This window comes from Oxyura jamaicensis, chromosome 17 (genome assembly GCF_011077185.1).
Source record: "Oxyura jamaicensis isolate SHBP4307 breed ruddy duck chromosome 17, BPBGC_Ojam_1.0, whole genome shotgun sequence".
Lineage (NCBI taxonomy): Eukaryota > Metazoa > Chordata > Aves > Anseriformes > Anatidae > Oxyura > Oxyura jamaicensis.
Genome location: NC_048909.1, coordinates 11,693,267 through 11,709,115, shown reverse-complemented (window position 1 = coordinate 11,709,115; position 15,849 = coordinate 11,693,267). Strand labels below are relative to the sequence as shown.

General features: G+C 36.8%; 1 protein-coding gene across 15 annotated transcripts in view; it reads left to right on the top strand.

Moving 5' to 3' along the window:
* Positions 1 to 11,593, top strand: part of GARNL3 (GTPase activating Rap/RanGAP domain like 3) — a 57,624-nt gene extending 46,031 nt beyond the window's left edge. For 14 of the 15 annotated variants that reach the window (XM_035341831.1, XM_035341830.1, XM_035341843.1 and 11 more), the window contains 9 exons: positions 16 to 188; positions 486 to 644; positions 2,621 to 2,687; positions 4,284 to 4,391; positions 5,122 to 5,240; positions 5,652 to 5,787; positions 6,649 to 6,858; positions 8,193 to 8,304; positions 9,092 to 11,593. In XM_035341831.1, coding sequence (XP_035197722.1) covers positions 16 to 188; positions 486 to 644; positions 2,621 to 2,687; positions 4,284 to 4,391; positions 5,122 to 5,240; positions 5,652 to 5,787; positions 6,649 to 6,858; positions 8,193 to 8,304; positions 9,092 to 9,248 — 1,241 coding nt within the window. In that variant the 3' untranslated portion in view covers positions 9,249 to 11,593. The remainder of the gene's footprint in view (positions 1 to 15; positions 189 to 485; positions 645 to 2,620; positions 2,688 to 4,283; positions 4,392 to 5,121; positions 5,241 to 5,651; positions 5,788 to 6,648; positions 6,859 to 8,192; positions 8,305 to 9,091) is intronic. The other variant, XM_035341846.1, reaches the window with a different exon arrangement.
* The last annotated feature ends 4,256 nt before the right edge of the window (positions 11,594 to 15,849 follow it).

Here is a 15,849-nt window from a genome sequence, read left to right as displayed (position 1 = left end):
TTTTTTTTTTCTTAGGCTGCCATTTATATGCCATTAATACTCACCATGGCAGTGAACTCAGGATTGTTGTGGCTATTCGGAACAAACTACTTCTCATCACAAAGAAATACAATCCATGCAACAGTTTAACCAGCAGCTCTCTGCTATCATTACCTGAATCTCCAGTAGACGAGTTCCAGTACATCCGGGTATGTGTAATCTAATCACTAATTACTTTTACAGACTGGGCAGCACTCAGCTAGTGGGGGAAAAAGGCTAAGAACATGCATTTTATCTTCTGGAGCCTCCAGACAGATGCAAGTGAGAAGCAATATGATGGAGATCCATCATATATGTGCCAAAGAAATATTTCAGACTTCTTAAATTGTCATTTTGTTCTGTATCATGTTTCTCTGCTTAGAGTACATCACTGTAAATTCATGGAGTAATGCAATATTCACACTAAGAGCCTGAAAAGGAGAATAAAACTATTATTTATCTTATAGGAAATATGCCTTTCTGACCCTCCAGTAGTTATGACACTGGTGGATGGACCTACTGGAGACAGTGACAATATGATCTGTGTGGCATATCGGCATCAGTTTGATTTAGTTAATGAAAGTACTGGGGAGTCCTACAGACTGCATCATGTTGAAGCCAACAAAGTAAGTTTCTAGCATTTAAACTATTTTCTTGCAGAATTGGTCCATGCTGTGCTGACTTCCTGGGAGCAGCATTTATAGAGATCCTCATGTCTCCTTTACTTTTGACTTTTGTAACTTCTACTTTAGGGTACTCAGAGGCATTTTTTCCTTTTGGAATGTGTGATAATCACTGCTAAGAGAGGTAGTTATAAGGTATGGCACATTAGGACAGAGGCTGTGTATCAAGCTCTGGAATATTGCTGTCGGTATAAATGCAAAGCCATTTTTATCCTTTCTTAGTCAATATTTTGATTTCTGTCTTTTCTTCATGGTCTCAGTGTTTTCTTCTTTAGGAGGTTGCAGCAAAATAATTACAGGTTTTGGCCACCATTATCTCATTCAGATTTGCCTATTTGCATGTACTAAAGCTGAAATATTTGTGTTTTTATCTTTTAGTTCTAAACTGCTGGCCAGCCAAGTAATACATTAACCGTATCTTACTAACTAGGACATAGAGTTGGGATTTAAGTAAACATCCTGATTTTTTGGAAAAGAGTTCAAATATTTCCTACTGCTGGGAAGATAATGATCTTCAGCATCTTTGAAAATCAGATACCTCTAATAATTTCTTAATACGGATGTGGATGTATAGCTTTAAATGTAATTTAAAAAAAAAAAAAAAAGAACCTTTTACAGGGTTACTCTTTCATTCTGTTGACTTCTCTGCTCATAATGATATAAAGGACATCTCTTTTCATTTGACGCTTCTTGTTGATTTTTTGTTGTTGTTGTTTGTTTGTTTTGTTTTGTTTTTAAATCATCTCTATTTTTATTCAAATTTGATGATGAAGAGGGTTGGTACTCCTAGCACTGGCAATACAGCTTTAAGCGATGGGAATCTATTTTAATCTGGATGAGAAGGAAATACAATTAAAGAATGTGGACAGAGAAGAACCGCCCCCCTCTTTTCTCCTCCCCAGTAACCCTTATTTCCTTTGAGAACACAGACAAAGCAGGAAGTTAATTAGAGCTGTGCCGGTGATTTTTGTGTTGTTGAAATTGGTCACCAAATCATTTCCACAGGTCACAAAGCAGAAATGTTTTTCAGTTGCTACAAAGGATGGATCAAAATGTGTTTTGTAAAGATATATATAAGCTTCCAGGTCTGTTTAACAGTTCTTGCTCTATATTTGTCTTAAATCAAGAGAACACCTACTTGATTGCACAAAGGAAAGCCAAAGAACTGCTGTTCATGTAGTCAATCTCCAGCGCTGCGCAAGTAGCAAATAGTGTGGTCTAGGAGACATTTGTCTAATCCAGTCTTAAGTATTTCATCAGGGAGGTCTCATTTTCTGAATGTATATACTACTTCTTATTGGTGTCTTGTTTTACTTTTAATTTAATTGTAAAGGACAAATACAGGATTAAAATATGAGAATGTAAGTAGCCTATGCTATGCAAAAATATTTTAGTTTATCCAGCAGTGGTTCTCAGTTTCTAAATACAGCTTATTCAGTAATTCTTGAAGTACATCCACATCAATCAATGTACCTGTTAGTGGTTTTGATCTAGTAATTGGCATTTTCGATCTTTCTGCTGGTCATGATTTTCAGTGGAGCTTTTTAGATTTCACTTTTTGGAAATAAATGCCATTTTTAGCATAGCATGTTAATTCAAAGCTATCCTGAAATAACTCCATTTCCCAAAATTTATATTGCCAAGTAAGTTAGGTACGTTTGTATCACTTTATACTGTAGGTATATATTTATGAAGGTACAGAATTGAATATGCATTACTGAAATACAGCATTTAATCCAAAAGAAATTGATTTCCATCCTATCAGCATCCTGAAAATGAATCACAAGAGAGAAAGAGTATTTTTTTTTTCTTTTATCTGTAATTGTGCACCGATTTGATTGCTTCTTAGTCAAAACCTGGTCATAGTAACATCAGCATCCCATCTGCCTGATCATTACCCTTTCCCATTATCATTGCAGGTTAATTTTGTTGCAGCTATTGATGTATATGAAGATGGCGAAGCTGGCCTACTGCTATGTTACAACTGTAAGTAGCTAGGGAAGACTGGAAATGATAGTATCTCAATATGTAATTTTTTCTTCATTGGAGTTTAGATCTGTATTTGAAAAGATCAGTGTTTAATGGAAAGTATTTCAAAATACATTTTTTTCAATTTAAGTGCATATTAGGACTAGAAATGGAAGTACTGTTTTACTGCAGTGTGTGTAATTGGACAGACATTACCACCTTACTCAAAAAAGTCCTGTTTCTTCAGATCTATCTTACTCTTTACCTAGTCACACACTAGGTGTTTCCAGGACATGTACATTTTCTTATTCCACCCCCTTTCTTCTTTGTGCTTTCCTATTCTGTCATTGTGCTTTCTTTCCTTCTGCACACTTCTTTGTGCTGTCACATTTTTTAATTGTAATTCTCTTAATCTCTTTTTATAAATCAGTCTTAGATTTAATATGCATATGCTCTTCTGTGCAGTACACATGTAGTTTTGCTTTCAGTCCTCAGGAAAATCAAAGTTATGACTATGAAACATCCTTTATGAGGTGATGCTGAAGGACAAAGCACAACTTCCTGTTTCAGATAGCATGTCCTATTTGCCTTTCCAAAGTGAACGTTGATGGAAACAGGATAAATACATCTACGTATTCTAGCATTGGCTGTTAGATTGGTACCACAGGGAAAAAGTCTCTAAAGTGTATCTTTCTATGCTCTGTGAGGCCTCATTGGTTCTGGTAGTTTAAAAGATCCTACCTAGTTTTGGTTCACTCAGCATTGCTTCAGAACTAAAAGGTCTGTGACAGAGTAGCGTGAATTCCCAAACCTGTATTTCTGTGCAGAATCAGTTCTACTCTAATAGGCTCATCACAGAGCCAAAGCTAACAAACTTGGTTGATCCTAAGATCCTAAAGCCTGTTGCACAGGGTTGCAGCAACTTGAATCCTTATTTGTAGGGCCCTGTCACAGGGAAACCTCTTTTGGTCTTGTGACAGTTTTACAATTATGAAAGTATCATCATGGAACAAGCATGAAAACACATGAGTGTTCTAAGTTTGGATTTCAAACAAGACCTTTCTTTTTGCAGTTGTCGATATAAAGTTAGTTTCAGTCTAAGGACACCAATTACAGAAAAAAAAAATAGGATTTTACCTAAAAATAGAGAGGTAGTAGATTCACAAGTTATATGATTAATGAAATCTTGATATCTGTAGTATCCCATGTGTATTACAATCTTCAAAGAATACAAACTGTGCTAGTATGTGGCTGCTTGAAGGGTAGTTCTTAGAGGGGTACAGCTCTGCTTACGTCACTTTCAGAAATGTTCTTACCTATTTCTCTATCCATAGACAAAGTAAGGAGCTGATGATTATTGAAACAGAATAATACTTACTTTGTGAAATCTGACAAGTTATTAAAATGTAGCTCTCTTATTTTTATCTTGTAAATGTATTCACAAAGGAAGCACATTTCCCTTACGATCTGTTTAGATATAGAGGGACTTGTACATAACTGTTTGATATTTACCTGTGTATTATCGACACTTCTGTAAAATCTACCTATAATGTTGGTGCTCGTCATTTGCGCTGTAAGACATTGGAGGCTTCTTTTTTCCTTTTTTTGTTACAGATGTTTGCCAATATAGAAAGGTGTATCCTTTTAATGGAGGTTCTCCACTCGTCCAGTCATCGGCTTATGACTTTCACTTTAGCTGGAATCAAGTTCCTTATGCTGTTGGTAAGAACATACCTCTTTTTACCCTTTTTTCATTACTATTTAGCCTTGCACTCGGCTGTTGGTGGAATTGCAGCATGTGTGCTAAGAATATATAAGAATAAATATAAATTCAAAAATAATTTAACATACATAAATCTATATTTAATATATTAAAATTTAATAAATATGGATTAATAAATTCTTATAAATAAGAATTTCTTCATGGAGAGGGTGGTTAACTATTAGAATGGACTGCCCAGGGAAGTGGTGGAATCCCTATCCCTGGAGATATTTGAGGGAGGTGTTGACATAGCACCAAGGGACATGGTTTAGTGATGGAACTTGGTAGGTCAGGTTGATTGTTGGACTTGAAAGTTTTTTTTCAACCTAGATGATTCTGTGATTCTATAAGTGTGTTGCATTCATGATGCCACTTCAGCTACGGTTCTGCATATGGTATCATTAATAAGTGGAACATTCGGGCCAAGTTTTTCCTCTGATAAACTTTTTTTTTTCCTTTCTTTTTTCTGTTTTTCATTTTCCATTCAATTTACATTTTGCCAGGCATGGAGAGTGAAGTTTTCTTCAGGCTTGTTGTATCTGAATGTCTGTCAGTATAGTAGACAAACCTTGTCATAGGAAGGGGAGATACCAGAGTAAGTCAGATACTCAAGAATTGTTTTCAGGGAGCATCTGAGAAACATTTACATTAATCATTCTTCCTTGGCAAATAATTTTTGTTTCATTGCAGTCTGTGCTTTCCCTTATATCCTTGCCTTCACTACTGATTCCATTGAGATCCGATTAGTGGTGAATGGAAACTTAGTCCACACAGCAGTTGTGCCTGAGCTTCAACTTGTAGCATCAAGGGTAAGACAAGAGAAAAGCATGTTTGACTATTTGTGAGGTGTTGGGACCTAATTCACATAAAGAGTTGCTGAAGCCCAATCCAAACCAAAACTGACACATTTTCTGATTTGCATTAACTGTTAATCTGTGTGCTCTTAGCTTATAGTGAGTGCAATGAGAATCAGAATTCATCTAACTGTCCTTGCAGTAATGCAGAGCTGAAGTATTTGATTATTTATGGGGCAAATGCTCTTCTGAACATCGCAGTTCTCCCCATTTACAGTGAGATAGCCTTTCTGTGACCAGCTCTAGTTGACTTAGCAGCAATACAGCAACAGTGGCAATAGAACATAGTAGACAAACATTTGAGCTCTTATTCAGCAAATGTTTAAAAGTTTTGCTGTACTAATGATGAGTTCTTTGTGATTTCAGTCAGATATTTATTTTAAAGCTACTGCTGCAGTAAGGGGATCATCTCATAGCAGTTCTAAGGAAATGAGTTCAAGGAGTTCTCCTCAAACACCGACGGCTTATGAAATGCCAGAATGTCCTCTTTCTTCTTCAGAAGGTAACATGGTTTTCAGGCAGCTTGAAGCTTCGATTATTATCTTTAGTAAAATGAAATTGATCGGGTAAAAGATTTTGTTTTCATGGCTGAGAGTCTGGAAGATGGAAACCTTTTTATCCACAGATCTGAAGCACCTGGCTGAGCTTTTGCCCCATAGTATCTCTTCTGAATGCATAGCAGCACTGTTTTGAAGAAATCATTTCTGCAGGAGGGGAAGAATTAAGCTTCACTAGCTTAATGAGTCTTTGGCAATATGGCCAAGACTATAAAGCAAAAAGAGGTATAAAATTGTGGGAAAACTTTCAGACTTCACATATTCCATTCCTTTCATTTATAAACAGCTAAGCTGTCAATGGCTAATTAAACTAATGCAAACTAAGGGCAATAAGTATTTCTAGTCTCAAAAGAGTTAATAAATTTAAAGTTAATAAATGCACAGTAAATTGGGTGCAACATGATCTGTGAACAATCTACAAGGGAAAAATAATGGAGAAACAAGGGAACGCCAACTAGATGATGCAAGATGTATGTGGATCTTGTTCATTTAGCTGTATTTAAATCTGCTGCTGCACTGTTGACAGAAGGGGAAAAGAGAAAGGAATCAGAATTTCAGTTTTTTAAGATCAGTCAATATGCTTTTTCTCAGTAAGCCAACTTGTCGGTCTGCAAAATGTGGTTGTATTTCTTCCTCCTCCTAGCTTATTTATATAGAAAGATACAGTACAAGGAAGATCTTTGTTACTTGGGTTAAAAAGTACCCCACATAATGTTTATACCTTTTCTGTATAGCTTTTCATTAGAAATATTTAAAACTGATAATGGTATGAAAGTGTAACATTCTTTTTTCCTTCTACATTTCAGGTGAAGTTCTGGGCAAAAACCTGTACAAAATTCCTCTCAGTAATCTGGTTGGGCGAAGCATTGAACGACCTCTGAAGTCACCTTTGACTCCCAAAGTCATCACTACTCCAACATCTAGTGGTGTTACCTCTCTTCCTGTTACTCACTCACTATCCTTATCTCGTATGGAAATTAAAGAAATTGCAAGCAGAACACGTAAAGAATTGCTAGGTAAACTTCCCTTGTTCTTCTGTATATATATCAATTACCAAGTATGTAATTTCTATTTTTTGGACATTCACAGTCAGATTAGTGATATGCAACCAGTGTTCATAAATAATTAGTACAAAGAAACAAATCAGTGTGAAAATGTTATTTGCAGATACTCTAGATAGCGTCTGGTCAAATTATGTGATAGCACAAGAAAGATTTGGACCTGTTAGTGCAAGTACAACAGAGGGCTACAAAGATGCTCAGAGGACTGGAGCACCTCTCCTGTGAAGAAAGGCTGAGAGAGCTGGGGTTGTTCAGCCTGGAGGAGAGAAGGTTCCAGGGAGGACCTCACTGTGACCTTTCAGTAATTAAAGGGGTCTTGTAAAAAAGGTGGAGAAGGACTCTTCACTCGGGTAAATAATGATAGGATGCAGGGAATGGTCTTAAACTAAAAGAAGATAGATTTAGACTAGGTATTAGGAGGAAATGCTTCACTGTAAGGGTAGTGAGGCACTGGAACATGTTGCCAAGAGAAGTCAATGCCCCATCCCTGGAGGTGTTCAAGGCAAGGCTGGATGGGGCCTTGGGCAACCTGATCTAATGGTAGAAATAAATGGCATAATTTCCGGGGTGATTAGGGTCCCATCTGAGACCCTAATCACCCCGGAAATTATGAATGGCTATACCGAAATCTGGTTAAATTAGGAATTGAGAACTTGTTCCAACAAGGTGCAAAAGAAACCCCTATGGAATTTTTGGACCAACTTTTGAAATGCAATGAAGAAAAAAAAAAATATATTGGACGTGACTTCAGAAACCAGAGGCAATTGGCTAGCCTCTTTCAAGGGCAATTGGCCCCCCTGATAACAGAAAGAAATTGTCTTAGGCTGCAGGATAAACTTACAACAGTCAGGAATAACAGGGACCCGGGGTACCTACCCTAGCAGGTCCACTGGTTGAAATAAAGCTAAGGAATGAAGAGAGAGGCTTGAATTTTTGTTGGTTAAAGGAGCTTCTTTCTCTGTGTTAATTAGTCTGTAAATGTAATAGGAGCAACTGGCCAACAGGAAAAGGCGTTTTTTTTTTGCAATGCTTGAAATATAAACTGGGGAAACAAATAGGGATACATAGGTTTTTATATCTACCTGGCATATCTATATAATGGTTTTTATATCTACCTGGCAATGGGTGGCATCCCTGTCTATGGCAGGGGGGTTGGACTTAGATGATCTTTAAGATCCCTTCCAACACAAGCCATTCTATGATGATTCTATGATAAAGTAACCATATTCTGTTTTTGTGAATGTCTTATTTCCTTTTGAGAGTATTAAGACTTTTATTCATTTATTGAGGCCTTTTGGATGAGCCTATTCCCAAGACGGAAGGTGCACAGAAGCAAAAAAAGGCTCCTCGAAGACAGTCAGATCCCAAGCAGGGAGCGGTAAGGTCAACTAGTAGTGACAGGTAAATACATGGGCTTTAGAAAATAACCTAAGTTAGACTGTAAGTATTTCAGGAATTGGTTGTTTCTCAACCTTTTAACTCTAATCTTAGTTCGCTGTAGACTGACTGAGGCCCTTGTATACTAATGTGAATTTCATCCTACTATGTATTAGAGTATCTGAATAGTACTGAAATGGTTATACCTCTTGCTAAAGACATATTATGAGCAAAGCAAGACTAAATGGGACTTTTTGGGGACCTGGTATAGTTGAGATGGTCATTAGGCCTACTGCATCTGCACTGTGCAGACTCGCTGTTTTCTTCATATCCTCGTGCCTCATTACCTCCAAAATAAATTTTGCAACGAAACACTATTGCATATGTCTGTTTGGCTTTGCTTACCAGACCCCCTGCCGTTCTGTTTTTTTCATTGCTTTTATAACCTGCATTTGTGATAAGGAGCAGCAGAATTCAGCCAAGATACAGTAGACTAAGTTGTTGTTTTTTTTCAATCTGCTGCAATGTAAAACTTTATTTCACTATTTGAAAATTATATGGAGGGGAGCATTCATTAACATTACCTTTGGGCAATAATCTGATGTATGTAATCTTTGTTTTAATATGAGTTGTTATCAAGGCTCTGGTTCAGTGCTAGCCTGGTGTGGAAGCAGAGTAAAACAGAGAAATTTAGTTTTAATGGTTTGTCTCTGCCTTTAGGATAACTTGATTGTATGCAGAAATAGCCACTGACCCTGCTTGCCCTTACCTGTGTATTGTTTCTCAGTAACTTTTGTCTTCATCTTTGCAGAATAATCTCAACTTCTTTTGAAAGCTTTTCTGAGAGTCGTCATCTTTCCACTAGTTCAGATCCTGATACTGTACCAAACAGAGAGGAGAGCTCACCATCTAGCTATCCATTCCATCTGACTTCTTTATATGATGAGGACATCATTGACTTGAAGTGAAGACAGACAGACTGTTCCTTACTTCACCTTTTCTTACAGATCTGTGAGCTCTGTAGGAATGTCACAAACACTGCTTCTAGTGGTAAAATGTGGCTGGAAGTATTGGTGATTAATTTTTATAGATCCCATGTTGTTCTGGCTTGCTTGGCCTGATTTCGTGATGCTTACATCTTTGACACATGTATGTTTTCTTATCTCAGTTAATGAAACATTACTTTTTGTGGCATTCTAAAGGTAGGTAATGAATGAGAGCTTCAGGCTGAAAACAAAGTAAAAAGCATTCTTTATTCTGAGCTTCTTATATTTGAAGTACCTGAATCAAAGTGGCATTCAGGTAAGTTAATTGCTGTTACTAATATCATGAGCTGTTTTACAAGTGTGCACCATGTAGAAAAAAAATTGATAATGTAAATCACTCATTTTGTTTTTCATTCTTAAAAAAAAAAATGCTTGTAGACAAGGTCTTTCCAGACAGTGCAAGTGCAGTCTGTCCTTGAGATGATGGAGCTGTGTTTTATTCATTGAGGAACAATGGTTATTCTATAAAGATCAGGTAACACGAACGTGCTGTTTTCTTTTCTCTGACCTGTCCTTGCACGTTTATTTTTTTTTAAGAGAAACTTGGAAACTGTTTTGGCATTAAGAATCTTTGAGTAGAAGGACTTTTTATAAGAAAATACAAGCTTTCAAATCTTCCATAAAATTGAAAGTCAAAAATACATTGTATTTCTCCACTATTGGAATGCTGTTTCTGTAGTGCACCTGCAGATTTCCTCATTAGAGGCAGAAGCCCGTGCCCTGATTTTCTTTCTGACTACACAAAGATTCCTGTGCTGGCATCAGAATTAACTGTTGTCTGCTTTTACACCAACAATAGAATTCATTGCTTCAAGTAAACATATTTTTTCTAAATGGACCGGGATGAAGTTTTACTGCCAAGAAGCTAGTTTTCTATGATGAAATAGTCATATTAGATCTTTTGCTTTGTTAAAGGACAGTATTTCATCATTAAAGCTTGATTTTTTTTAACCCTTTCCTCTATGCCAAAAATCAATTTTAAACAATGTTTTGAAGGGGTTTGCTGTTTTTCATGAAAAAGTGATGCTTCCAGGCTTTTTATATATGAAGATTTGGGCTTTATTAGGGTATTTCTTGCTCTTTATGTGGAAATATTTCTGTATCCTTGATTTATTTTGTAATACCATTTGTGTGTCATGATTTCCCCTTTCCAAGCATGACATCTGGTGATTTGTGCCTTTTGCCTCAGTCTGTCTGAATGTAAAACTTTTTTTTTTTTGCAAAGTTTCATGGTATATAATGACTTTATTTCTCCACCTAAGAAAATATGCAAGGCCTTAACTGAAAGGATTACTTCTTATTCTCAGTCAGAGTGGCTGATCAAGAAAAGAAGCAATATTTTAAACATTAATTAGTACAGGAGCAGAAGCAGTATTAACCAGTGGCTACTTGTACTTTAGTATTTTTGCACCTAAATATGTATGGGGTGAACCTTAGTAAACACCTGGAAGTGCCACCTCAGAGTCTTTGCAAGAACTTGTAATTCTTTTTGAGAATGTCTCTGGGGAAAAACAAAAACAAAAAACAGTATTCATTTACTCTGTTCTACTTATCTGGTTAGCTATGGTTTAAAAAACAATCAGTCTCAAAGTATCATGTAATCCTTATTCTGCTGCAAGTTGTAACCACTTGTGTGGACTCCTTGAATCAATTTTAGGGGAAGCACTGTTTGGGCTTGGATGTTCTTAGAAAGCAGAAGCATCACCTTTTTCCATAAACAGGTTTCTCAGTGTAGTATTTTTATTTCTGTTGTGTGGGTGTTTTTGAAGACTGTACTAGTGTTCTGCAAAACTCAGGCTTTAATTAAAACAAAACTAACTGGAAAGTTTGCTTTGAACTTTTAGAATATCAGATTTTAAATGTATTGCAGAGGTTTACTTCTGCTATTCTAGCATGATTTAACATGATTAAATGATAGTGTGATAGTAGTTGAATATACATGTGTATACATATGTTGATTAGAAAACTTGTTTGAAGAGCCTGAACGAACACATATTTAGGTATTCTGAAATACATAAAAAGACGTTATAGATGGAGCAGTAGAGAGATCAAGAAGAATGGAGAAAGCTTGACTATAACTGACCTAGGGATTAGTCAGGATGCAAAACCACAGCAGTGGCAATAAAGTATTGCTATGAAGTGTGTGTGTGGAGTTCTGCCTGTAATAGCAGCGTTGATGACATCTAGCAAATACTAACAAGCAGCAAAAGTACTGTAAGGCATACAGCAAAAGTCTGACTGCTTAAGCTAGACAGAAAAGAAAAAAGGATCAGACTAGCTTCATGGTATTTATTTTATCTGGAACAGGATGTTGGAATAGTTTTGAGGAGGGAGGAAACATAGATCCCATATCAATTGGCTTATCTCTCCCCTCCAGTCTGAATTTTATGGTATAGTTTAATGTGTCAGATGCAAACTGTTATGCAGGTCACATTGGGAACTACTGAACCTAAAATAATATTACTTGTACAGGACAGGCAGAATCTGAACACAAGAGAAAATGACCTGTCTTCATTCCTTAGGTATGCAGTAAGTGCCTTAACAGTATTGTCACTTCTTGAGTATTTACTTCTGTGGTCAACCGGCATGTCATGCAGGCATGTAGGAATAATATTAGACCTAGCAAAAGGAGGTGAAGGAGGGATCAGACAAAATTATATTGTTTTATTATGACTCCTAGGTATGGTAACTGAGGCTTTAGGGTCATGTATGTGTTGTTTACTCTCTACTTACTGTACAAGAGCAGCCTGGAGTGTAGGTAGAAGGCAGGGAACATGGTAGTTATATTTGAATTTTGTTTGACACAAGCCACAAGAACCAAAGCGTGTGAAGTTCTTTTTGACGTTTGTCTTATCTAAAAGACAAATTATCACACAATAATGTGAAACTGCTGGGAAAACAGGACAAATAGCCAGTATACGAGTAGTCATTGTCAGACTGTGGCATGAATTATATGCATCTTAGTGTGATGAGACGTTGTTCTCTGAACTAGCCGCTAGCCATTGGCTGTCTCAAAGTAGTGTCTTAAATCTATCCTATTCAGGCTCTTGATCAAAACAAAAGCCAACTGGTGGTATTGATGGATAGGTTCTTGTTCATCATTTCTGAAGGCCACATTTTTCATACATCTGTGTAATCTCTCTTCAAACCAGTGTCAGGTGACCAAGAAACATGAAATGGCTTATTGGAAGGCTATTGGGATGGACAGGTATACTGTCCATCTTTAACTCCAGCCCCTTGGAATCATGTTATTTCTCTTCCTCTTTGTAACACGCATCTACTCATTAAAGGTTAGAAAGTAGCCTTGGACACAAATAGCAGCCATGTCCATCCTAAGCACAACCATTCCCACTTTCACATCTTGTGTTAAAACTGATATTAGTAGCCTGTGTTCTTAGTGTTGGCTGATCATCATATGCATGAGAAAAAAAGAAAATCTCTAAAACTACAGCTATGATGGGTAGATGCTTTTTCTAATAAGGAAGAATACTGAATAAAGCTTGTCACCACCTTCAACGGAAGGATAAAAAAATTCCTTCCACAAAGGAAGAATTGCTTCAACAGTTGCTATCAAGCTAAGCTAAACTGAAGGCCAGTTATGAATTCTTATTACAGAAACGTTTCTGTAGGAAATGTTTCCTGCTTCACTTGATGGATGTGTTGGAGGAGGGGGGCTTTAAACCTCTTCTGGACAGTGGGATTGTCATCACTTCAGTATTGTGTGTTAGTTTGACTAAATTATAGGAATGTAATTTACTTGGTTCAAGCAGTGGGACTGAACAGGCAGCTAATTTAGAATGGACATGTACCTCTGCAACACCATGGAAAACAACGCAGACTAGGTGAGGTTAGAAGGGATCACTGCAGATCATCCAGTCCAATAGCTGCCCCCGTGCACCTCCATTCAAAACAATGAAAATGGGAGCAGCTTGTTCAGTATGATGTCATTGGATTTTGATTCTGTTCAAGAATAGAGATGCAAAATTTTGAGCAACTCATCATCCTTGCATTGCATTTGTACAGCATGCAGATAAACTATCACAGCTTTGAAGTGTAAGGAGGACTTGAGAGCCCCAAGACATTAGTTAAGTCCTTCCCACGTGCATAATATGTCACTCTTAAGGCTGATGAGCCCTTTCCAAGGTCTGTATCAGTTTGACATTTAGGAACTTTGAAGAGAGATAAACTTACCTGTGTTCCAGAGTAAGAGTCGTTTCTTTCTAACTCTTCCTCAAGTAGCAATGGAGTACACATAAATTTTAAAAATGTTTGAAACTGAAAGCAATGGAATGTTTCATTCTGAGGAGATAAAGACGCAAGCACAGCTTTGGAAGGGCTGGGTGCTCTCATGATGGCAAAAGATGCAGACTCTAGGTTGAATGGACATGTGAATAACAACTCCAGTTGCTTGGTTTGCCAAGAACAAGTGGGGCCTCTTCTGATTACAGTTGTTTCCTAGAGTGGGGAATGAGGATTTTTCACTTGTTGTGGCCTTTTTCTTTCTTTTTTTTTTTCAGTCCATGACAGGATGTGAAGTGTCACTCAGAATGAGTAGCAGTTTTGTTGTCTGCATTCATGTATCTGTCCCTATACATGTGCAAGCATTTTTAATTGATTGGTACATTAAAATATTCTTGGAGTACTGGGCTGGTCAACTACATATATATTTAAACAGTTCTCAGTAGGGCAGGTAATAGGTTAGGTTGCACCCACAGGAACTGTAGCATTGATATATACGGCCAAGGCTGCTGTGCCTGCCATTTCCTCTCTGTTGTTCTAGGTCTATTTGGACAAGCCAGTTTCAAGCTCTTGCAGGCTTTCCTGATTTGCATTTATGGCTTGTGCTTGCAGATACAGGAGCATCCCCAGAGCTGTGGCTTAGTCTGCATTTGAGACTTAGTCCTTGGATTTGGATTTATTTTTTTTAATGTGTGTTTGTATATATGTGTGTGTGTGTGTGTATATATATATATACACACATATATATGTGTGTGTGATACTAACTGGTGTCATTACTAACAATTTTGATGTCATGGTTCATTTGCCCAGTGCTTGCTAATTCTGTTAAAGCAGTTTTCTCAGATACTTAGGCATAGTCTGAATTTGTGGAGAAACAAATTATACCCTGAGAACTAAATAATACTAATAATACAAGGAAGCTCTTATGCCAATAGACAGTAAACATCTGCACTTGCCTGCAGGGTAGAAAGTATGTGTATTATTACAGTTGAGCACAGCCACTTCAACCGGCTGTTTAATGCCTAGCTGCTTCACTTTGTTCTTGCTGACCTGCAACTGACTGACACCGTTTGGTACTGAAACCATATTAGCCTATGATTTCAGGAAAAAAAAAATAAGAGGTTATTTTTGTGTGTGTATTTATAGCTCTACTAGATATATATCCGGTTGGATGAAAAATGTCTCTAAAGATTTATGCAGACAGTATTATCAACCTGCAGTGTCAATTTTAACAAAGTCTTTGAATGTTGGCAGACTGTTTTTGTAATTTAATGACTGATATTGCTAAGTTGCTGAGTTTGTGATCAAAACCTCTTTAATACCACTTGTCTTAAATACTGATGTATTATTGTTTTTAATGTCATGTGATAGTGCGTATGGTTTGTGTTTTAGATGTAGCATCCAAATAGAAACATTCCTATCACAGCTGGAACTGTTTTAAGTGCAATTTATTGTTTTTGTGAAGGAGGAAGATTTATTCCTTCATATGTAATAAACTTTACATCGCTTCTTTCTTTCACATTTGCAGGACTAATGGCTTCTCTAAATTTGGTTCATCAGTCAAGAGAAATTAAAAAGAAAAGAGGTGGTATGGCTGCCAACAGTGCTGGATTACTACTTCTAGTTGAGTTCTGTAGAAAGTGTTTCAGACGTGTCATTCATTTAAGTGCTGTCACAGCTGCTGAGATTAGTGCTTGTATCTTAAGCATTACCCATCTTTGACAAGAGCTCTAATTCAGCATTGGTTTGTCTTTCTGGGCCTTTAAGTCTTTCGGGAATCTCCAGCTGTAGATCTTTACCCCTTAACTTAAGGCTACAAAAGACAGATTTCCTCTATTTTTCTGGCTATATATAGGTACATTGTCTCAGTCTACAAGATCTATTGATTCCTTTTGAAAAAGAGACTCCAAAATACTTTCTGCTGAGTTACAACCCATCTTGTGATTTAAATGCATTCCTAGCCAACCTGACAGCACTAGGACAGATAATGCCATCTTAACACTACCACCCACTAAAGCCAAGCCTTCATCTCCCTTTGGGATCTAGACTTGCTTCCTTGGTCAGGTATCCCAGATACTGAAGTAGTAACACACATAAAGGAAAAAGTCTGAAATTAACATTATCCAGGCTCCATCACTAGTTTCTTCATATGCCATCAGGAAAAGGTACAGAAGAACAAGGAATTATTTTTATTATTTATTATTATTTATTTATTTTTATTTTATTTTATTTATTTTTATTATTTATAAAATTATATCTTAATTTAGCTATTAGAAGAAAAGAT